This window comes from Eubalaena glacialis, chromosome 15 (genome assembly GCF_028564815.1).
Source record: "Eubalaena glacialis isolate mEubGla1 chromosome 15, mEubGla1.1.hap2.+ XY, whole genome shotgun sequence".
Taxonomy (NCBI): Eukaryota; Metazoa; Chordata; class Mammalia; order Artiodactyla; family Balaenidae; genus Eubalaena; species Eubalaena glacialis.
This window is the reverse complement of record NC_083730.1, coordinates 75,258,518-75,281,454: the sequence shown is the minus strand read 5'-3', so window position 1 is coordinate 75,281,454 and position 22,937 is coordinate 75,258,518. Positions and strand designations below refer to the sequence as shown.

The 22,937-nt window shown below is 40.9% G+C and overlaps 1 protein-coding gene across 1 annotated transcript in view; it reads right to left on the bottom strand.

Annotated features, from left to right (window-relative positions):
* The window catches only part of MYO1H (myosin IH), a 43,636-nt gene extending 28,210 nt beyond the window's left edge, over positions 1–15,426 (bottom strand). The window contains exons 1-12 of the mRNA XM_061168872.1: positions 15,286–15,426; positions 12,461–12,576; positions 10,928–11,126; positions 9,882–9,962; positions 7,366–7,545; positions 4,403–4,501; positions 3,156–3,269; positions 2,766–2,837; positions 1,986–2,105; positions 833–900; positions 392–497; positions 18–98 (exon numbers count right to left, since the gene is read on the bottom strand). Coding sequence (XP_061024855.1) covers positions 18–98; positions 392–497; positions 833–900; positions 1,986–2,105; positions 2,766–2,837; positions 3,156–3,269; positions 4,403–4,501; positions 7,366–7,545; positions 9,882–9,962; positions 10,928–11,126; positions 12,461–12,576; positions 15,286–15,411 — 1,362 coding nt within the window. The 5' untranslated portion in view covers positions 15,412–15,426. The remainder of the gene's footprint in view (positions 1–17; positions 99–391; positions 498–832; positions 901–1,985; positions 2,106–2,765; positions 2,838–3,155; positions 3,270–4,402; positions 4,502–7,365; positions 7,546–9,881; positions 9,963–10,927; positions 11,127–12,460; positions 12,577–15,285) is intronic.
* Positions 15,427–22,937: the final 7,511 nt, after the last annotated feature.

The window sequence follows — 22,937 nt, the reverse complement described above, 5'->3', positions numbered from 1 at the left end:
AATGTTAATTTTCTCACCAGAATGGAAATGATTCCTTTGTGTCTCTCTTCTACCAAGTCACAGATGATCTTGTTGTTGAAATACTGAATTGGCTCCCACTAACATGACAAAGAGGAAAAAAATTCTCCAAGAAGGATTAAGATGAGCATCAAATATAATTCTTTTAAATTGATTTTCCAACTGTTTTTCCCAAATCTGATTTTTATCTCTAACATTTCAAAAAGAATACTTGCTGGATATCAAAATAACTTCCCACGACATAAGCAGAGAAGGAGTGAAAAATAATCCTTAGTACTAATCCGGAAAAATCTCCAATGAAATAATATTTCTCAAGTAAATGTCTTTTGCTAGGTTAAGAAATCAAATGAGGAGAAAACATCGAAACATTTACCTCTATACCTTCCATTTCATATTCTGCCTGTTCCGCTTTTAGGGTTCTCTCAATTAATAGTTGCTGGAGTTTCTCATTGCAGTAATTTATACAGAACTGTTCAAAACTAGAGGTGCAAAAGATTTAAGTAACTAAAGCTACGTGAGTAGACCAAGTTTTAAAAAAATTGCTTTTACTTATTTTTAAGGATGCTTTTCCATACAGAAAAACCAAAGCCCTTATTAAACAAATAATTTACTAAATAGATCAGAAGAGTCAAGCTAAAAGACATTTGCATTTTTTATAGTTATTCTGTTCTAGAAAAGTCTATTAGGTAGGGGCTATGCAAATCTGGAGAATTTCTAGAAATAGGAAAATGAATTCCAATAACATCAGAGATGCCATAAACCAGACTCAGACCTTAAAGAAAAACAAAGAACCAGTGGGTAACAACGAACTCACCCATTCTTGTCAAAGACTTCAAACCCATAGATATCCAGCAATCCAATCACAGTTTTCCCAGTGAAATCCTAGTCAAAGTAACACACACCATTAATCATTAAGGTTGTTTACTTTATGACACTCAAAACCTGGTAGCTGTCCCCAAATCTGGGACTTGGCTATAAATCTCATGCCTTCTCTCTCCAGCAATGGCTCACAGAAGAACCTTAGGGTAGAAATAATTTTCCCAGCCTGCCTCCTCCTGCCTCCTCCTGCTTGCAGCCTCCCCAGATCCCATCCCAGCTTCCTTATCCATCACCGGAGCAGTGAAACCTTCATCTTCTGATTCACTTCCTTGCTTCAGCCCTCTTCAGCCTCCCAATCCCACATTCAATCCAAAAAAAAAAAAAGAAGAAGAAGAAGAAAGAGATAGAGAAAGAGGGAGAGAAAAGAAGAGGAAGAGAGAGAGAAAAAAATGAGAAAACAAGGAAGGAAGGGAGGGAGGGAGGGAAGGAAAGAAGGAAGCTATAAACAGCAGGAAGGAGATGTTTATCCAGGAGAGAAGGCAGATACTTTGCATATCATTTTCAACAGAGGACCAAGTGCTGCCCAGCAAGGATGGCTATTTAAAGAGAGCATGTCTTTTTTTTTTTTTTTAAGGGACACAATTTAACATTGTATATGATGTACTGAGTCAATGTATCCAAATCTGTCCTTTGCATGCTTCCTCCCTGAGTCTCACCACATCTATGTACCCCATTGCCCTCATATCATTTCCTTAATTTCCAGCTTTGAGTAAACTCCCTTTTTAATTTAAATAACTCCACTTAAAAAGGAAATATGCCCTTAGGGTAAATTCGAAGGACTCAGCCTGTTTTTTCTTATACGCATTAAAATATACTGTTAAAAGGAAAAGTTTCTGTGTATACTTAAAGCCACCTGGCATACTTGAAATGCTGTGTGTCCCACACTTGGGGACACACAGCCAAGATCATTCAGCATGCATTTTTGTGAGCCTACTGTGTGCTAGACTTTGGAAATGTAGACGTGAAAAGACACCATCCCTGCCCACCAGGAGCATACAGTCAATTCTCACAAATTCTTTAGAGTAAAGATATTGGTTATAAAACATTACCATGTTAGTGAGCACATTACCCAATGTGTGTGGACCAACCTTGTTCACTAAGGAGGAATTGATTTTGTTGACCAGCCAAGTAAATGTTCGTCCATAAACGGCCTTTGCCATTGCATCTCTAGCGTAGGCAGAGAGTTCTAGCGTCAATGGGCATATCACCTGAGAAGAACGACAGGTACATCTTTACAGAGGTTAAAAAAATTAAAAGTCCTCCTGAGTGTTCAACCTAGGCTTTAAAGATGACTAGGGAAGGATACTTGATGGGGAAAGATGCCCCTCCCGCCTGTTCTGTTTATGCTATTTCTTGAGTGCCAGGCACTGTGCTGATATACAGCCATGACTAAAGCAAACAGTACCAGCCTTTGTGGGCTCACATTTTGCAGGGGGACATTCAACAAGTCACACAAAGAAGCATCATGTTGCTCTCAAGCTGAGAGTGACAAGTGCTATAAGGAGATACATATGGTGCTTTAGGGTAGGGGTGGGATGAGCAGGGAAAGGACTTTGAAGAAATGATCCCTGGGAACTGAAGGATGAGGCTGGGTTAACTACAAGAAGCATAGGGAAAAGTGTTCCAGCAGAGGGAACAGCATATGCAAAGACTCTGTGGAGGGAAGGCAGGGCGAGCGTGAGGCACAGAGAGCTTGTGATGGTGGGATGTTGGGGGATGGGGAAGTTAAGGCAGGAGATGCTGACAGAAGCTGGACCACACAGAACCTTGTGGGCAGGATTCAGGAGTCTGGCCTCCCCTAGGGCCACCATCCTGCTGGCAGCAGTGGTGGGAAGGGCAGGTACATTTCCACCTAGAGCCATTTTTACCTCCTCCGTTTTGGCTTCAATCTTTCTATGGGTGAGAGCTTCCAGAAGGACCCATGGGTGGACCCCTAGGAGCTGAATAAATGGAAATCAAAATGCCATTCAGTAACCCAACTTTACTAATAAAGAGTTTCCAGGTCCAGGTGTAACCGCCCTACTAATTGTGCTTTAATGCAAAACAGATCATATTTGGTCTTTCAACCAACTGGCTTTTACCCACTCCCTTATCTACCCCCATGCTCTTTAAACCTCCTAACCAGTGTCAGCTGGGAAAACACGATGTGAGCCATTTGGGACATGGGCGTCCGGCTGCCTCACTCCCCTCCCCCACCTCTCCATCTCTGAAAGTGTCTGCTTCCCCCGCACCGGGGCTCTCCCAAATTGGACCATCACCTTGGCAATCCGTTTGATCTCGTGGGTGTCTGGTATGGAGGCACAGCCTTGCTGGTTCTCTTCAAAACAGATGTTCCCCAGGTGTAGGACACTGGCAATAATTCCAAAGAGATTCTAGGAATGTGGGAAGTGGTGAGGAGGGCAGGGAGAGAAGACGGTGGCCGCCTAATTGATAAATGTCATCAGAGGAGATACCCGAGGGAGAACTCCCCGCCCCTGAATTCCAGCCTGGAGCTCACAGAACGAATGGAGTTTCCTCCTTCCCCAGATATTAAGGGAAGCCGGGAAAGAGCCTCGGCGGAGGGCAGGATGATGCCTCACTCATCTCCAGCACGAGACACTGCTATTTTGATATCACCCTGTGCCTCCCCACCAATCTAATGTTCCAATGTCATGATCCCAGATATATGTGTGTATATATATGTGTGTGTGTATATATATATACACATATGTGTATATATACATACATATATATATATTTTAAAATTATATCCTGGTCCTTGAAAGATCAATAGTTTAACAACCCCCCACCCACCCAGAAAACAAGGACAAAAAGATGTAAAAACAAACTGTTTATAAATCCTACAGTTTGGTCCAGTTTGTTCCAATATAGAAGCATAAATAAATGATATTCCTAGCGTTCTAGGGGATTAAATATTTGAGATTGGGTTTAAGGGGAAGAGGAAACATGACCACCTGCTGGCACCCAACACTGGGAAATTTCAGGGCTGCTGGATAAAATGCAGAATGCCCAGTTAACATTTGAATTTCAAGTAAGCAATGACTAATTTTTATTTATTTTTTCTTTTCTTTATTGGAGTAAAATTGCTTTACAATGTTGTGTTAGATTCTGCTGTACAATGAAGTGAATCAGCTATATGTATACCTATATCCCCTCCCTCTTGAACCTCCTTCCCCCCACCATCCCGCCCATCTAGGTCGTTACAGAGCACTGAGCTGAGCTCCCTGTGCTATACGGCAGGTTCCCATGAGCTATCTATTTTACACATGGTAGTGTATTTATGAGCAATGACTAATTTTTAGTATGAAGTTTGTCCCATGCAATGTTGGGACATACTTCTACTAAAAAATTAGTCAGTGTTTATCTGAAATTCAAATGTACCTAAGTGTCCTATGTTTTTATTTGCTGAATCTGGCAACCCTACTGTGTAATCACCAAGAAACCAGGATGGTTTCCTCAGTCCCAGACCTGACTACTGGCATCTCTGCCCTCGGGGGGCTCATACCTCAAGATCATCTTCAGTAAAATCGATGACAGAAAAGGCATTGGAAACAGTTTTCCAGTCGTTCTTGTCATTAATAGACGACTCTTTGGCACAGTGGCCCTGTTGACACAGAATTGGGTCACTTAACAGCATTTTTATAAGGACAGTTAGGTTTATAAACACCTACTCCTAATCAAAATGATTTTCTCTACAAGCACGAAAAAGCTAGTTCTAGAATGTTCTGAGCTGTGAAAAAAAATGGGTTCTATTCTAACTGTTTAGCACCTGACGATTTGCCAACTGCTGCTTTTTTCAAATTTATTTGTAATTTTGTTTAAAAATCTGTCTGGGAAAACTTTCAAAGTTACATATTAGTGGTGTATCTTTAGTGTGTTTTTAAAAATAGGTTTTCTTGCCATTTTTGCTGAATAAATTGGAAACACTTGTCTCAATAGATATCTGCTGAAACATACAGGAAAATGACAGTATTTAAATTCAGAAAACAATCTTGACACACTTAGCAACCAACATCAGAAACTTCACTGCAGGATTTCCTTCACTCAAGGAAATAAAAGTTTGGCATCTAGAGAAACACAGATTCTACAGGAAGTGTAATAAGACTTTTCCCATTAACTCTAGAGGCTGTCTTTTAAACGAGTAACAGACTACCAATATCACAATTTAAAGAGAAAACCTTCTAGATGAGGTTTTTTTTTTTTGCTTTTGTAGTGCAGAGTATTCTTAGTTTCCTGATTATCTGAAGATTTGTTATCTTAAAAGAGTTCCTTGTTGCATGGGGAAAACAAAGGTGTCATACCATGAAAATATTCACCAGTGAACTGGCCAGTGTTAAATCTGCAGCCTCCCAAATATCCCTGCCCACACAACTAGCAACATCTGCTCTTGCCTCTCCAAGGGCAGGGCTAGTCTAAGTCAGTCCTCAGAGGACACCTAGAGGTTTGGAAGCAGTGCAAATATACTACAAAGCAGTCACAAAGTTTGCCAAAGTTACAGGAGAATATGAAATCGATCAAAATAATACTGGTGAATTGCTTGAGCCATTTCCAAAGCCACTGTGGCATGAGGATCTGGCCAAATTAATCGGGCCAGAAAAAATCTGCAAGGATAAAGGCATGATACATTCCCAAAGAGAGTGATTTGATAATCAAATGGTTAGGAGAAGCCCTACATAAATGAAGTCCTCTTAAATGGATGAAATCCATCCTTAATGGATGAAGTCCTCAAAGAGTGTAACAAATTGATCCTCTGATCATGCATGCTATGAAAAGCCAAAGGTGATGCTCCCATACAGCTCTGTTGGAAAAATGAGGTCCTCAAAAAGAAAAAAAAATCAAATTTGATTTATTCTTTGTTCTAAGAATTAGTACAAAGTTTGTTAAGTATAAAATGAGATTATGAGATTCTTTTATCTTCCTGATTTAGCTGCATTTTTCAAAATAAATTTCCATCAAGTCATCTTTTCCTCCAAGATTTACTATGATACGCTGGTCTTCATTTTACAATATTCACTTTATAAGACCTGGCTCTCTTTCTTAAATGATGTTCCTGCTTTGTACTCTGCCAAGTGACCTCCGTTCAAGCCAGGCCGAGAGAGAAGAGAAAAATCCAAAAATCTTGGGGCAAAAAGGTGCTAGTGACATCAAACACTGAGAGGTGCTATACATCCTGAGCATCCCACACCCTAGTGCTGGTTGCAAAAAAATTAGTGCTGGGAAGTTAAATTCTGGAAGCCACTTTGTACAACACTACATCCTAGGATTGCTCATAGAAATGGTCTGAACTATTTCTGTAAGGGAGGATGCTCATTCATTTTGCAGAAAACAGTTCTCGGGATGGAAGGCAGGAAGGTGCAAAAAGTCTTTTCCAAACTAGTTCTGAAAGCAGAATGAAGTACCATAGGTTGAGGACAGAGATAGACAGTGTGTTTCTATCACACTAGACCAGAAGTTCTCACCTCAGCTGTGCATTAGAATATCCAGGGGATTCACTGAATTGCATTTAATCATCAAGGAATGTTTAAAACAACCTTGATGGAAAATATTTCTACAGTGGAAAGATCTGCCACCACCTTAACCTAGTGATCAAATTCGCATCACTAACAGTGAAGCAATGGACAACATGTGTCTGCTGAGATGATGCAGGATATCTACGCAGAGCATCTATGCAGTGTCCTTACCAAAAATATTTAATCTCAGTCTACTGCTCTAGCATCTTCACACTGTTAATTTTATGAAAAGAAGTAAGAGTCTAGATTGAAAGAAACATAATAACCGATGCATGATTTTATCTTAGTTGGAAGAAACTGCTATAGATAGTATTTTGAGGACAATGGAAAATTTGACTACGGACTAGTTAGTAGATGATATAAGGAAATTATTGTTAATTTTTAAGGTTCAATATGGTAGCACGGTATAAGAAAATACTCTTATTTTTAGAAGCTACATGCTGAATTATTATTTGTGACAGAAGTGCCATAAAATCGCAAATTGCTTTAAAATGGTTCAGCAGAAGTTAGATGATAGAGCAGATATAGCAAAGTGGTAATAATTTTTTAATGTGAGTGAGGCATGTAATGATATTGATTCAACTTTTCTGAAAATGGAAAATGTTTATAATAAAAAAGATTATAAAAAAAAATAAATAAAACCACCCTGATGTCCAGGTCTTGCTCTAGACCAATTAAATATGAATCTCTGGAAAGTAGAGCCCAGGCATTTGTGTGTTTCAAAAGCTCCTTGGGTGATTCTAACTTCAGCCAGGGCTGAGAACCACTCACTGAGATATTGGTTACTGTACCAAGATGATATACCTGCCAGGCGTAAAAGGAGGGGTCAAGAAACCAATCAGTAGAATACCTCCACAATGGTAATGAGAAAGTTATTGAACATCCCACAGAAGTCCCCCAAACACCCCTGATCCCCCCCTCCAAAGGGCCACCAGAACCAGGTGCTGGTCTTTCCAACCTGTGAGAGGTATTTATACAGCTGGGGGTCTCGCTCAAGTCCCAGGTAAGCAAGGAGCTCCTCTTCTCCACCCTCTAGCAGCTGGTAGAAGATGTGGAAATTCCGCTCACCCTGATTTTGATAGACGACTCGAGACTTTTCTATCAAGTAACTGATGATATGCCCGCCTACAGGAATGCCCTTCAACAGAGAGCAAAAAATTCGGGGGAAAAAAAAAACAATAATCAAACCACTTTCTTACTGGTGTCTTCTGATGAACTGAAATTCTGAATTTGAATCAAGTCTGATCTAACGATCTTCTAGGATTAGTGTTTTCTGGGTTCCGTTTCAAAAAGAGTTTTGCCTACGCCCACGGTCATGAAGATATTTTCTGTGTTTTCGTCTAGAAGCAACTGTTTTACCATCCACGTTTAGGACTATGATCCATCATTATTCAATTTTTGTATATGGGGTGAAGTTGAGGCCAAAGATCTCTTTATCCTCCATATGGATTTCCAGTTGACCAGCACCATTTATTAGAAAGACAATTCTATGCATACTGAATCACAGTGGTGCTTTGGTCATAAGTTTGGTGACCATATACGTGAGCGGGGCGGGGGGAGGGGTCTTCCTCGACTCTCTTCTGGTCCATCAGCCTCTTTATATATTCTTGTGCCAACATCACACTTGTCTTAATTATTGCTTTAAATAAGATAGCCAATAAAGGGTTTGTGTTCCAGGACATATATAGAACACTTGCAAATCAATAAGGAAAAAAAACCAGACAGCCCAATTAAAAATGAGCAAAAGACTTTAACATACAAGAGGGTCTTTAAATGACCAACGGGCAAAACTTCATTAAAAATCAGGGAGATACGAATTTAAACTACAGTGAGAAACTACTATACCCTATCAGAATGCCTAAAACTAAAAGGACTGACAATACCAACTGTTGGCAAGAGTGTGGAAAAACTGAAACTCTCAATTATAACATTGCTGGTAAGAACCCAGCAATGCCACCTCTGGGTATATACCCAACATAAAGGAGTGTGCTTATATCTACTAAAAGAGGTACAAGAATGTTCACAGCACTATTTGCAATAGCCCCAAATTGGATACAACCCAAATGTCCAACACAGGAGAACAGATAAATGGTGATAAAAGTCGAGCAATCAAAAAATGAACAATTCCATGCAGCAACATGGTTGAATCTCACAGACATGTTGACTGAAAGAGGCCAAACACAAAATAGAACAATTGTATAATTCCATTTTTCTGAAGTTCAAGAAGGAGCAAAATGAATCTGTGATTATAGAGGTCAGAACAGCAATCACCTTTGGGAAGGGAGTGTATTGTCAGAGACAGGTAGGAGCACTTTCTAGGTGCTAGAAATTTTTATATCTTGATCTGAGTGGTGGTTACACAGGTAGATTCATATGTAAAAATTTATCAAGCTGTATGCATGATTTGTGTCCTTTTTACTATGTGTAGAATTTCAATAAAAAGTGAAAAAATATATATTGTTATTAAATTTTTTTCAAAGTCTATGCACACACCACCAGAAACCCATGTTCCAGCCTCTGGGAAACCCTGAGTCAGTCTGTCCTCATCACTACACTGAACACCTAGCCAGTTACTGTTCTCTAGCCGAAGTGTCACTTTGTCACTTGGAATTATGTGTCCTTGAGAACTTTGTCTACCCCTCTTACTTGCATTAGCCTCATTTAAACTCTGTGTACAACACAACCACACTCATTCATTATGTGTTGTCTCTGGCTACTTTCATGCTACAAGAGCAGAGTTGAGTAGTTGAGACAGAGGCTGTATGGTCCATAAAGCCTAAAATATTTACTATCTGGCCCTCTCCAAATAAGTTTGCCAACCCATGTCATATAATTATGTATACATAAGCAATGTATTGTTTACTTTGGAATGTTTTCAAGTTTTATAAGAAATGGCATCACACTGACACCAGTACGTTCTCATGACCCGTCTACATTGTGTGTAGCTGGTGTTCACATGCTCTCACTGCCATAAAACATCTCATTGTGTGAGCATCCCGCAATTTGGCTGTTCTCCTGTCGATGGGCATTCAGCTCTCTCGAGATGTGTTGGTTCTTTTCCAGTCCCTTTACCGTCGTGAGCAGTGCTGTTGTGGGCATGTTTGCACATCTGTAGGAATATCTCCAGGCGTGGAATGGCTCCACCTTAGATTATGTGATTTCAACATCACAAGATGATACATTGTTTTCCAAATGGGCTGTACCAATGTACTCCCCACCAGCAATGTGTAAGAGTTCCTAATGATCCACATCTTTACCAACACCTGGTATTATCAGACTTCTTAATTTTTGCCCACATAGTAAAATATGTCATCGTGGTCTTTATTTGCATTTCCTAGAACTAGCACTAATCCTGGATTTTTCAACTTTTTGAGCCAATAAATGCCCTTCCTCCCTTAAGGTGCCTTGAGATGGGTTTCCACTGCTGGCAAGTTAAGGGGTTCCCGTGAAGCAGTAATAGGAACTTCAGTGTACCTTAAAGTCAAACTGTATGTCCATGTATTTTCCAAATCTGCTGGAGTTGTCATTCCGGAGTGTTTTGGCATTTCCAAAAGCCTTGGAATACAAAGGGAGGGGAGACTGAACCAAGTTGTCATTCACTGCCATTTAAGTCATTAAGTGTCATTCAGTGTCATTTAATGTGTCACTCAATGACATTAAGTGTCATTCAGTGCCATTTAAGTCATTTGCCATGCTCATCGAATTCCTGACCCTAAATGACATGCTCATTGGAGGAGGGGAGAGGGAACCAGGAATGAAAGCCATACTTTATATTCTAAGAAGGAATCACTATTTACAGAGGATTTGATGCCAAATATTGGGGTTGGACCCAGAGAAAAGAAGGGAAAAATATCTTCTCCCTAGAATCCAATCTAGGAATAGATTAGAAATGGCCTAAGGAGAGGTAGATAGGACCCTGGGCCCTTGCTGTTCTAGAAGGGCACAGTTAATGGCCCCCATCACCAGACACCTTCCTATATCAAAGATGTAAACTGTTCAGCCCAAAGGTCTACTGGGAAAATCCCTTCAACCATAAACACCTTTTACACAAAGAGCAACCAAAACACAGGAGAAAATAACGTGTTCAAAATCATCCAGCAAGTCAGTGAATTGCAATAGTAGAAATAATAATCATCAAAATGATTTTAATTAAACAATAAAAATATTAATGAATAATAAGAGTATTATTTTAGTGCTTACTAATTCTGCTGTGTGCTTTTTATGCATTCATCTTGTTTAATCCTCAAAACCTCTTAAGAGGTAGGTACTATGAGTAGACCCATTCTCCAGATGGGGAGTGATTGCAGAAGCTTGCTGGTGCATGACTGCCCCAGGGTTAGTCTCCATGCCTGCTGGACTTCAAGGTCATGCCCTTCAACCACAATACTACCCATGTGATCCACTGCCCTCTTCTTAACTTCCAGACCTGCCCATTTTGACTGACCTACCCGAACAGAAGATTCTTCTTACTTAGTGACCTCCCTGGAACTGCCCTCTCTAGGTCCTCAAAGATCGCTCACCTCCAGCACTGGATTGGAGAGTAGCAGTCTGTCACGGGCTATTTGTAGTGACTCAGTCATTGGGCAGGTCACTGCAAAATACTGGAGAATCTTCTTGGAGGCCTCCGTTTTCCCTGCCCCGCTCTCTCCAGAAATGAGGATGAAGTGGTTATTTAGCTCAGAGCACATGATGCGGTAAGCGTTGTCAGCTATGGCGTAGCTGGGGAAGTAGTGAGACAGAAACGCCAGGAATGGAAGTGACTATAACCCTCCTTCCCTTGACTCTGATGCCCACCAGAGCAGAAGGGCAAAGTACCCTTCCTCCCAGAAGCCACGTCCAGATTGTGGTACAAGGCACTTAGTTCAGACAGATAGCAAACCTTCACCATGACCCATTGACTGATCACTCACAGAGTGTACTAGATATCAAAACTCTAACAATAGAAGAGTTACAGTGAAGAATTGGGGCAGGAATAAAAAGATTTTTCAAAATTTACCAATTTTTAAAAAATCTATCAACATTTCTTATAAGAATAAGTTACATACTAAGTTACATCCCCAAGAGATGCTCTATTAACTGTAGGTGGAAATAACATCTTGTCTAAATATTGAGTAACTCAATAGATATAAGATCTCGTGTTTTCTTCCCTTCAAAACCTAAAGTACTAAGAGTATAGAGGCAGGAAACCAAAAAGATTTGAAAAGTTCTGTGATAGCTTTAGGACAAGAGGTAAAACTAGTATAAGGGCTTTATCTACAAGATCAGAAACCAAAGCATGAAGGTCTCCCAAGGGTATAATCTTAGTATGTGGCCAAGTTTGAAAGCTGGGTATTTCAGAAATCACTGGTGGTGGTGAGGCAGAAAGGTTCATAAATGCCTTGGGAGTAGAATAGGTGAATCACCAAGAAAAATGAAGGGAGAACCTAAATATTAGCCCAGAAGTCGACCAAGGAGGAGAACTGGGAAATTCAGCAAAGCCCAAGTCACATACAGACCAGGCAGGAAATTGCTTTTCTTATGGATCTGCAGCCCTGGTAAGTTCCTACCAATGGGCATTCTTCTCAGCTGCCATGACATTCAGGTACCAGTAGAAGGCACTATAGCAATCCATTTCCAAGAGAAGACACCTCTCTAGCCACATTTAGATTTCTCAGGAGTCATACAAAGATTCTACTTCTCATCATATTTAAGCTTAGATTTGATAATGATCTGCTGATGTTTTCCACTCTGTTGAAAGACTTGTTTCAGAAGAAGGCAGCAGTTTAAGTGAGATACACAACCTAATGGGCATGCATCAAGGATGTAGATGGTTGGGTGGATGGATAATGGATGGGTAGGTGGACGGATGGGTAGATGGATGGGTGGGTAGATGAATGGATGGGTGGGTGGGTGAATAGGTGGAAGGGTGGGTATGTGGGTGGGTAGATGAATGGATGGGTGGGTGGGTGGGTGGGTGGTAGGTGGATGGGTGGGGTGAAGGGAGAGAGGGGGAAAAAAGAGAGGTAGAAAGAGAGAAAAATACTCCTATTGCTGACCTCATGGGTGCTACTTACACATGCGGTGGCAGTTCAAAGAAATTGACCCCTTGATAAAGTTCCATCTGGCTCACAGTGTAGATTCCAAGCTCCTGGTATGGGTTCACAGACACAAGGAGGGTCCCAATATATGTCTAGAGGAATAGACCAAAGCACTAGTGAGGAATTTCGGGGTGCAAATGGCTACAGCAAAAGACCATCACGTGCTATAATCCCCTTGTGTTCCTTCAGTGCTGGGACTATAACACGATAAATAAGACAGGTGGGGAGGGGGGTCTCTGCTGTCATGGAACCTACATGGCATAGGCGGGCAGACAAACAGCCAAGGGACCAAGACTGCTTCAATTAGTGTGCTAAGAAAGGCATAAATAGAGTAATGAGTGAGTGCATGACTAAGGAAGGCCACCTTAGCTAGTGGGCTTTGGGAGGCTTCTCTAAGGAGATGACATCTGAGCTGAGATTTGAAGGATGATGAGCCCGTCATGAAAAATGTAGGCAGGAAGGGCATCTCAGGCTGAGGGGACACGTGTGGCTCTGCATTGGAGGCCAGCGAGGGAGGGGAGACTAGAAAATGGTAGAGAGGATGTTGGGGAGGGTGTGAGTTGAGACCATGCAGGGTGTCAGGAACTGGGGGTTCATTCCACATGCAATGGATGTCAGAGAGCCCACTCCCCGCTACTGAAATGAAACACTGCCCTGAACTATTACGTAAAAGAGATGACTTTGAGGGTGTATACCATGATCTGATTGATTCATGTTTCATAAAGGTCTTTCTGGTGATTGAGTGAAAGCAGGGCAAGCATATATACCTGCCATCTAAAACTGGGCAAACACTCCCACTACTGGCATTTATTTCTCTAGATCTCACTGTTGGATTCAACTAATATTCAAGTGTTTGAAGTACTTATATTTGTAATATAGCCACTAAAGAAAGCTTCTTGGAATATGATTATGAATAAAAGTTCTAAGCTCTTATATATAAAAATAAATATTTAGGCTCCTTTAAAAATACATCTGGAGCACGGGCTCTAGGTGTGTGGGCTTCAGTAGCTGCGGTGAAGCCCCGCACCGCAATGAAGAGTAGCCCCCACTCGCTGCAACTAGAGAAAGCCTGTGCGCAGCAACGAAGACCCAATGCAGCCAAAAATAAATAAGTAAAATACATAAATTTATTTTTTAAAATCCCAGTATTTATAAAAAATACATCTGGTACTCAGATATAGAGAACAAACTAGTGGTTACCAGTGGGGAGAGGTGGGGGGGAGCAAGATATAGGTTTGGGGGTGGGAGGTACAAACTACTGGGTATAAGATAGGTTCAAGGATGTATTGTGCAACACGGGGAATAGAGCCAATATTTTGTAAGAACTGTAAATGGAAAGTAACCTTTAAAAATGGTATAAAAAATATATCTGGTGTTTTCAGATTCTGAGTTTGTTGTTGCTTTTCATTTCAGAGTCTCAAAGACTGGAGGTACTCAAGCCTACATTCAATTATGCTAAAATCATTCCAACTATTGTTTCCAATCTCTAGGACAAAGTCAAACAGAGAACCGGATCACAGATGAGTATTTTGACTAAAACTCTGCATCGCTTCCATCAGTAGAAATCTTCCAGGATAGGACACAGTTTCTGAAATTTACCTGTTCAGATTGGAAACATTTCATTTATCCATGATGATCCTATCATCCCACTTATACTTCCCCAAACCATACTATTTCTCTTCTGCTTATACATAAACTTATAGATGAAATCTATTTCCACGATTAAAAATGTATACTCTGAGAAACACTTTGCTTGTTTCTTTTGGTAACCTTGGTTTCCACATGTAGACTAAGCCACGGGCACTATTACAAGCAAAATAACTATAAGAAAAAAAATTTTTTTTATTTTTTAATATTTTTAAACTGCTTCTGATCATCTCATTTACTCTTAGCAAAAGCTAATAAAAGTAAACAATAACACACCCACCTACACAGACACACACACACAGAAACACTGTTGAGTGCACCCTTAAAGGAATTTACCTGGAAATCGACCAATCAAACCAAGGTGGAGTGATAAATGGAGATCTTAATAAAAATTGACCACTAGAAGCAAGGAGACCAACTTGAACAGAGTTCTGGTAAAGTACTGCAGTCTTGACCCTTGAAGATTCCTGGGATATGGTAGACATCTCTTACTTTTGCCTGCCTGGCATCAAGTCCCCCTTCTTCCAACAGATTCCTCTGAGAGAACTTCTCCAGCTCTCAGGCCATATCATGAGGTCAGGGGGCCACTGGCCTCATCCCTCACCTCTAGAAGTGGGCCTGGGAATAGCCTGGCCAGTCAGAATATTCCTCATTTCTACCTATGGGGATTGGTTCAGAGATAGACACATGACCCAACATGGGCCAATCAGAGCCAACCATCGTCGGTCTCCCAGAAGACTTGCTCCCTTCTCAGTAGCAGCTTTAAGAGGATAACATATCAGCCTGGTTCTGCTGGCAGCCACCTCGCCACCATGCAGAGAGGCTGCTCCAGAAGGAAACTGACGCAAAAGAAAGCAGAGGGATGGGAAAGAGTCCTCAAGACATCACCCTAGACCCTAGATCTATTTCTGGACCCTGAAGTTACATAGGTTGATAGATTCCCTCTTGCGGCTTAGGCCGATTTAAGTTGGGTCTCTGCCGCCAGCAGACATAAAAGTCTTAATTCAAAGAATCAAAGTGCACCTGACAGTGGTCCCTCGACACCTCCCTTTAACGGCTAACCTAATTAGAGTGATACTGTTCACGATCATCGAGACAAGACCAGAAGGGAGCCACCACCCTAGGAAAAACAGCTGAGAAATGGGTTACATTACATAGATGAGGTTCTCGCTGAAACGCTTGCGAAGATTGTCCAGAAAAGCAGATTCACTGGTGTAGGCATCCAACAGCACAAAATCCTGCACCCCGACCTTGTCCCGGGCAGTCAGCGCGCCTTCCATGTGCAGACGAATGTGCTTCCGCCCCGCTTCTTCTTTCTACAGGAAACAGAACATTCCTCAGCAGCTCGCTTATTCTGTCATTTTTATTGCACGTCTAAAATGGAAATAGCAAGATCCCAAACCCTGGGGATAGTTGAGAGCAGAGATTAAATTATGCTCTCTTCATTACGCATTTATGAGCCAGTTAGGGATACAAGTAATGATAGTAAAAGCAATAACTGTAGTAACAGCAGCTGCTGCCAGGAACTGAGCATTTACTACGTTAGTCACGACACTAAATGCTTGACATGCATTATCTCTATTGATCCTCATTCTGACCCTATGCTCTTATCATGCCCATTCTACAGGCGAGAAAACTGAGGACAGAGAGGTTATAAAACATGTCCAAGACCTGCCAAAAGGCAGAGCCAGGATATGCACCTAGATAGCCTGGCCCTAAAGCCTGCTTCCCTGACCATGATGTACTCACTGAATGTTAGTTGCCTAAACTTGCTATGTAATTCCCAGATGAGTGATGAGAACGTTGGTCAGAAGGAGACTACCTTGTTGCAGAGGAGTATTTCAACATCAACAAAGGACAAACTTGGAGGGTCTCCTCCCAAAGGCTGGGCTCCAGACCTCCCCAGAGAAGGTTGGTGGCAGCCCGCTGGATGGTGGAGAATCTTGCTAGGTTACTAAGGCCAGACCAGGCAGCAGAACAGCCCTCCCAGGAACAGACGAGCAAAGGGAGCCAGATCACCGCTGGGCGGGAGACCTGGTGCTGCCCTGTTTGGGTTGGGAGGGCCGCGGGAAACAGCTCTCCAGGGCTCAGGTAAGCTGAGGCTGGTGGTGTGCAGAGGGAGTGGGGAGCTGCTGTGGGTAGGAGGGCTGGAAGTGTGTGATGTCTGTACTGGGAGGACTGTGGCAAGGTGGTCACCAGGCCAGGGCTGCAAAGTCACAAGGGACTCCGTGCTCTGGGTACACAGTCCGTGTATGTCCACCCCGCCACAGCCCACTGTGCAGCTGACAGCAGCTGAAAGGCAAGGAAAAGCAAAACATCGCAAAAGGAGCCGTGAGGAGAACCCTTCTGCTATTGCAATGTCCTCCCAGCACCTTCTAGTGACAAAGATTGACATCATGCCCTCTTCAAGGAGAAATGCTTAAGGAGTCCACTTCATTATCCCAGAGCAGGTACGGAAGGGTGAATTTGGATCTGAGAGACAATAAATGGACACCTGGCACTTATGGCTGTGCAAAGGTCCTAGAATAGCCGCAACCATCTTGAAAAAGAAAAACAAAGCTGGAGGACTCACACTACTTTAAATAATCAAGACTGTGTGTCAACTGATTTTTGTCAAAGGTACCAGAACAACTTGGTGCGGAAAAGGAAAATCTTTTCAACCAATGGTGTACAAACAACCGGATATCTATAAGGAAAAATTGCATTTCAACCCCTACATCAGACTACATACATATGTATATTATACAATAAAATATATTGTACAATATATTATATACATTTATATATGTATATATAAGTATATAGAGTTAATATATATTAATTTGAGATGGATTTTAGATCTAGATATAAATGCAAGATCTGTAAAGCTACTAGGAGAAAATAGAGGGGAATATCTTTGCATCCAGAGAAAGGCAAATTTTTCTTAGGACACAAATAACTGTAAGAGACAAAAAAAAGAAATTAGAACTTCATCAAATATAAACCTTCTCATCAGAAGATACTGTTAAGAAATGAATCAGCAAGCCATAGACTGGCCAAAAAATGTTCATGAACCATATACCTGCAAAGAATTTGTATCTAGAATAAAAGACTCCAACAGCTCAGTTAAAAAAAAAAAAAAACAAAAACAAAGAAATTGGGCAAAAGACTTGAATGGATGCTTCACAAAGGAAGATAGACAGATGGTCAATAAGCACATAGAAAAGTGCTCAACATCATTAGTAATCAGAGAAATGCACATCAGAACCGCAATGAGATGCCACCAGAAGAGTTCAAATGAAAAAGACTGACGACATCGAACATTCGCGAGGATGTGGAGCAGACAGAACTCTCATACGTTGCTGGCAGGAAGGTAAAGCGATGGAATCACTGGGGAAGAGTCTGGCAGTTTCTAATGAAGTTAACCAAACCTCTACCCTTTCATCCAGAAATTCCATTCCTAAGTATTTACAAAAGAGCAATGTAGACATATGTCCACAAAAAGACTGGAACATGAAGGTTTACATTAAGTTTATTCATGATGGCCCCAAACTGGAAACAATCCAAATTCCTATCAACTGGAGAAAGGTTGTGGAACATCTATACAATAGAATGGGTACAGCAGTAAAAGAGAAATGACAGGTATGCACAATGACACAGACATTATGCTGAGTGAAAGAACTCAGACACAAAAGACTGCATGCCGTATGATTCCATTTATATGAAATTCTAGGACAAGCAAAACTAATCGACAGTGAAAATCACAACAATTGTTGCCTGGTTATGGGGGGACTGCCTGGCCAAGGACATTTTTGGAGTGATGGAAATATACTGTAACTTGAGAGGACTCTGAGTTACATGGGTGTATCTATTTGTCAAGATAAATGGTTACAATGTTGTACATCATGATACATGTAAATTTTGTTTTAAAAAGAACCATAAAAAATAATCAAGTGGGGAGAGGATGGAGAGTAGGTGGAGGTAAAAATGATAACAGGATGGCAGAATGTTCATAATTATTGAAGCCAGGTGATGGGTACAGGAGGGATTATACTCTTCTGTTTACTTTGTATTTGCTTGAAATTTTCCATAATGAAAAGTTTTAAAAAACAAGATCACCACCAGGTGTCTCCCTTCACTAGCTAAATGGAGCTAGAAGGCGCAATCACCTGCTCTCTAAGAATGAAAACGATGCATTTAGATCAAACTATATTAGTGATTACAAATATTCCCGTTTTAAATATTTTTTATAAGGGAGGCAGTATAGTATAGTGATGAAGCACAAGGACTTTGGAACATGAGTCTGTCCAGTTTCAAATCCTTGGGAAAGTCTCTTAATCTCTCCAAGCCCCAGTCTGTTTCATGTCTGTAAAATGGAATATAATTGTACCTACTTCATAGGGTTATTGGTTTGAACAGAACCATGGAAAGCTCTTGGAACAGTGCCGGATACAATATCAGCTCTGTGAGTACTGGCTTCTGTCCTCATTAATATTAATAATTAGATTATTAGAAACAAGACCGTAATAAAGCAAAAAAGAAATCCGCTGGTAAGTAGTCAACAAGCCCCATATTAAATTAGGAGTGGGCTGGAGTCTGAAGTAATCTCTGGAGCTGTACCCACAAATATTACTGCAGTTGGATCTCTGCGGGTGGAGGGTGCAGAGATTGTAACAAAGCTTCTTTCTTGGGGCTTCCCTGGTGGCGCAGTGGTTGAGAATCTGCCTGCCAATGCAGGGGACACGGGTTTGAGCCCTGGTCTGGGAAGATCCCACATGCCGCGGAGCAACTAAGCCCGTGAGCCACAACTACTGAGCCTTCGCGTCTGGAGCCTGTGCTCCGCAACAAGAGAGGCCGCGATAGTGAGAGGCCCGCGCACCGCGATGAAGAGTGGCCCCCGCTTGCCGCAACTAGAGAAAGTCCTAGCACAGAAACGAAGACCCAACATAGCAATCAATCAATCAATCAATCAATCAATCAATCAATCTTTAAAAAAAAAAAGAAAAGCTTCTTTCTTATTCCAGTCCTAGAGATGGGAGCCGCAGCATGCTTACAGGAGTGAGTCCTGCAGTCAGCCCCAGCGCCTTATGCGACTTGCAGCCCAAAGAGATTTGACAAAACCTCTTAGATTAAGGAATGTGACAATAATTTTAACTTGCAAGGGCCAAAGCACAGTCTATCCATGTCAGCCTGGAGTTTTGTTTGTTGCAGTATTTCAATCCTAATATCTGGATTTCTTTTATCTAGTTCGTTTCAAAATACCTTTAGAAGGGTGTGAACAAGCTAGAGGATCCTAATGATATTGACAAGAACGGTCAGAGGGATGAATATTGGAGCAGAAGAGGGAACAGTAATAAAGAAATTGAAGGGTTTCAGCTTTGACCAAAAAGAAGATGATTAAGAGACTTTATCAAGAAAGAGAACATTAATACCATAAATGACCAGATAAGAGGGAAATTAAAGAGTGAGAGGTCTTTACTATACCTATGAAAGAACTCCATCTTTGGGGTGATAAAACTGTAGATACCACCACGCAAACACACACAGCGGGGATCACAAACTCTGTTACCTAAAGAGCAGGTACTGGGATTCAATCAAGCTGCAGGTGGCCGGGACTCACTTCAGACTAGGGAGTGAATGGCCATCTGTGTGCAGCCACTGCTCAGTTTTGGCTGGTTGACGGATATACGGCTTGTGTTGCCAAACCTTCCAATTCCTCAAGAAAAGTTGAAAACGTAGAATTTTATGTAAAGTCCTATAGCATGTATTTAGCCTCGTGGGACACTAGTTTGCAAGCTCTGCAGCAGACACTGCAAAATAAAGCAGGCCTCCCTTTGTCTTGGATGGTTTAGGTATTTCACTCATCTGAAGGCAAGGGATTCAATGAGATGCTCCCAACGGCACCATTGTTTTGGAAGCATCATGTTGTCAATGGTGATCTGATCATACCACCTTCTACACAATCTAGTGCTTGACCCAGTGTGTCCGGGGGATGGAGGGCAGTGGGGGAGGTGGGCACAATGTGAATAAAGATGGTGAGATGCTTTGGCAGCGAGAGAAATGCCTGCCAGATATTCCATGGGCTGCCCCACATTTCCCCTTGCAGTTAGGTGGTGTCACATAACTACTTCTAGACAACAGGTTGTGAATAGAAGTGACATTTGTGCCAGACCCTTTAGTGGGTTATTAGGACTCCTTCAGTGCTGCAATGATTGAGAATTTCTCTCATTGAATGGATGAGCCACAAAACCAAAACAGCCTAGAATCCTGAGTCATCACATGGAGAAGTTCTAAAGAATCATCCAGACCCTAGTAGACTTTGTGAACACAAGAAATAAACTTCTGTTATGGTAAACTTCTGAGAGTTGGGGGCCTGTTTGTTACTGTAGCCTAAGGCTGCTTAACCTGACTAATACAGATGCCAAAAGCCTTTTCCATTGGTAGAATAGCAGTTTGAATGTGAACCACAGCTCTTGCATGTTAAACTCAGCCAACAGGTTTGGCTACTATCCTTAAGCTTGGAAAATGAGAAGGAGGCATTTTTTTAAGGGAGAAAATAAGCCCTAGAGTTGTAGCTTTTGAATTTTATTTTATACTTCAGAACACTTTGTTCAAGGTAAGTCATAAGAAACCTCAATATACAAAATTAAAAAGCGGAGCCTTTCTGATTAAGGTGGAAGGGAAAATCTCCTTGGGATAGAGTCTGAGGAACCCTGAGGGCAAAGGAGAGTTTGCAAACCCCTGCATGTCCCCTGTATCATGTTCCCCAAGCTTCATTATTTGACGACTTCCTTTACATTTATAGTCATATCAGTATACCACCAGTACTATTTTTTACCTCAAATGTTTCCTTAAAGAGCTTTTTTTCCTGTAAATATATACAGTTAAAGTTTTATTATGAAAAAATGTTCACACACAGAAGTATCAAACGCATCCCAAATCCAATGTACCCACTACTCAGCCTCAACAAATACCAACTGACGGCCCCTCTTACTTCAGCTATGCCTCGCCACTCCTCCCGACACTGGAGGGATTCGTTCAAGTTAAGTCACAGATACCATATCACTATCTATAAATATTTCAGTAGGCATCTCTAAAAGGTAAAAAGCTCTTAAATTATATGTACACAACACCATTATCATATATAAAGACCTTCACAATAATTCCTTAATGTTAATTATCATACACAATCAGTGTTCAAATTTCTCTATCTTATATGATTTTGGTATAGTTGGTTTGCTCAAATTAGGATCCAAACAAGGTCTACACATTGAATTTAGTCAATGGGTCTTTCAAGTCTCTCTTGTTCTATGGGCTCCCTCTCCTTTTTTCTTGCAGTGTATTTGTTGAAGAAATAGGACAATTTGTCCTGTAGAATTTCCCACCTTCTGGATTTTTGTTGATTGCATACTTATGGGGTCATTTAACATGTTTTTCTTTGCCCTGCATTTCCTAAAAACTGGTAGTTTGACCTAGAGGACTTATCAAATACAGGCTTGAGTTATTCTGGCAAAAAGACTTTACAGGCAGTGAAGTGTACTTCCAGCAGAAGGCACATAAGGTCTCACTGTCATTTGAGATGTCAGTGCTCTTATACACATTGCCTAAATCCACATTTTCTTAGAAGACTGCAAAAAAAATGGTAATGTTCCAGTTCTACCACTTCTTCATTTATTAGCTGGGATCTTTCTATAAAGAGAAACCTTATCAATTACTTGGTTACCCTGAGGTACAGTTTGAAAAAAAAAATAAAAGGCAGGATAAATGCTTGATTTCCCATTTTCAGAATAATGAGTTGGTTCTGTAGCATCCTTCAAAGGGGACAATGAGTTTTTAATATTATGAGCTAGTAGGTTTAAATGTATTTGATATATTTCATTCCGTGGCAATTATTTTTCCTTACTGATGCTAAAATTATCCGATTTTTGGCCAGTGGGAACCTTTTAAGTGGGCTCTTGAGTCCTTTTGACATGGTCTTAATAGTCTTTGATAGCTTCCCATGCTTATCAAAATGCCAAGCTGTTTTTAGGTTTATTTTATATATTTTCAACCCAGACCTTGAATCTACCCAAGGAGCTCTGGTTTCTTTCAGTGGGGAGGTGGTAGATACCATAATGAGACACTAGGGGCGCTCATTGCCACTGGGTTGATCATTGTTTCTAAGGCTTTTCACTAAAGAGCAAGGAAGTATTCTTAAAATAAAATACATCATGAGTTTATTCTGATTCTACCAATTCATATACACAACTAAGGGGCTTGTGCTTAACCTTATTTTACCTATATCTCTTCCTCTTTCTCCTATCTAAAATTCCAGTTCAGTGACACAGTCAATTACTCATTGGCTTTATTCCACAATACACACAACAGTCTCAAAATAGCAATACGAACACCATCATCAACATGATTACTGAAGAGAGTTTGAAATTTTTAAAATTATTCGTCTTCAGAATGTACTTCACTGGGTTTGTATAGGCACATTACTGTGTTTTTAAGCTCCCTTGAAATAGTTGATTTCCATGTGGCCGTCTGTACCAGCAACCAGATACATATTTAGGTTCATTCCTGTTGTTTTATTCCTTATTTGGGGAGACTAATTTTAAAATTTTGTTGTATCATTATGTAAAATATATTTAATGGTGCCAAAAACAAAATAAGGCATATTCAAAGAGCTAGCTCCCATGCCTGTCCCTTCCACCCTATTCCCTTCTTCCCACCGTAAACAACCATTTCAAAAGCTTTAAAATGCTAAAATTGTTTCTTTTCTTAAATGGAAGCAAATACACACGTAGATTTGTTTACCCCCTTTCTTAGGCATGTGCTTGGAAAC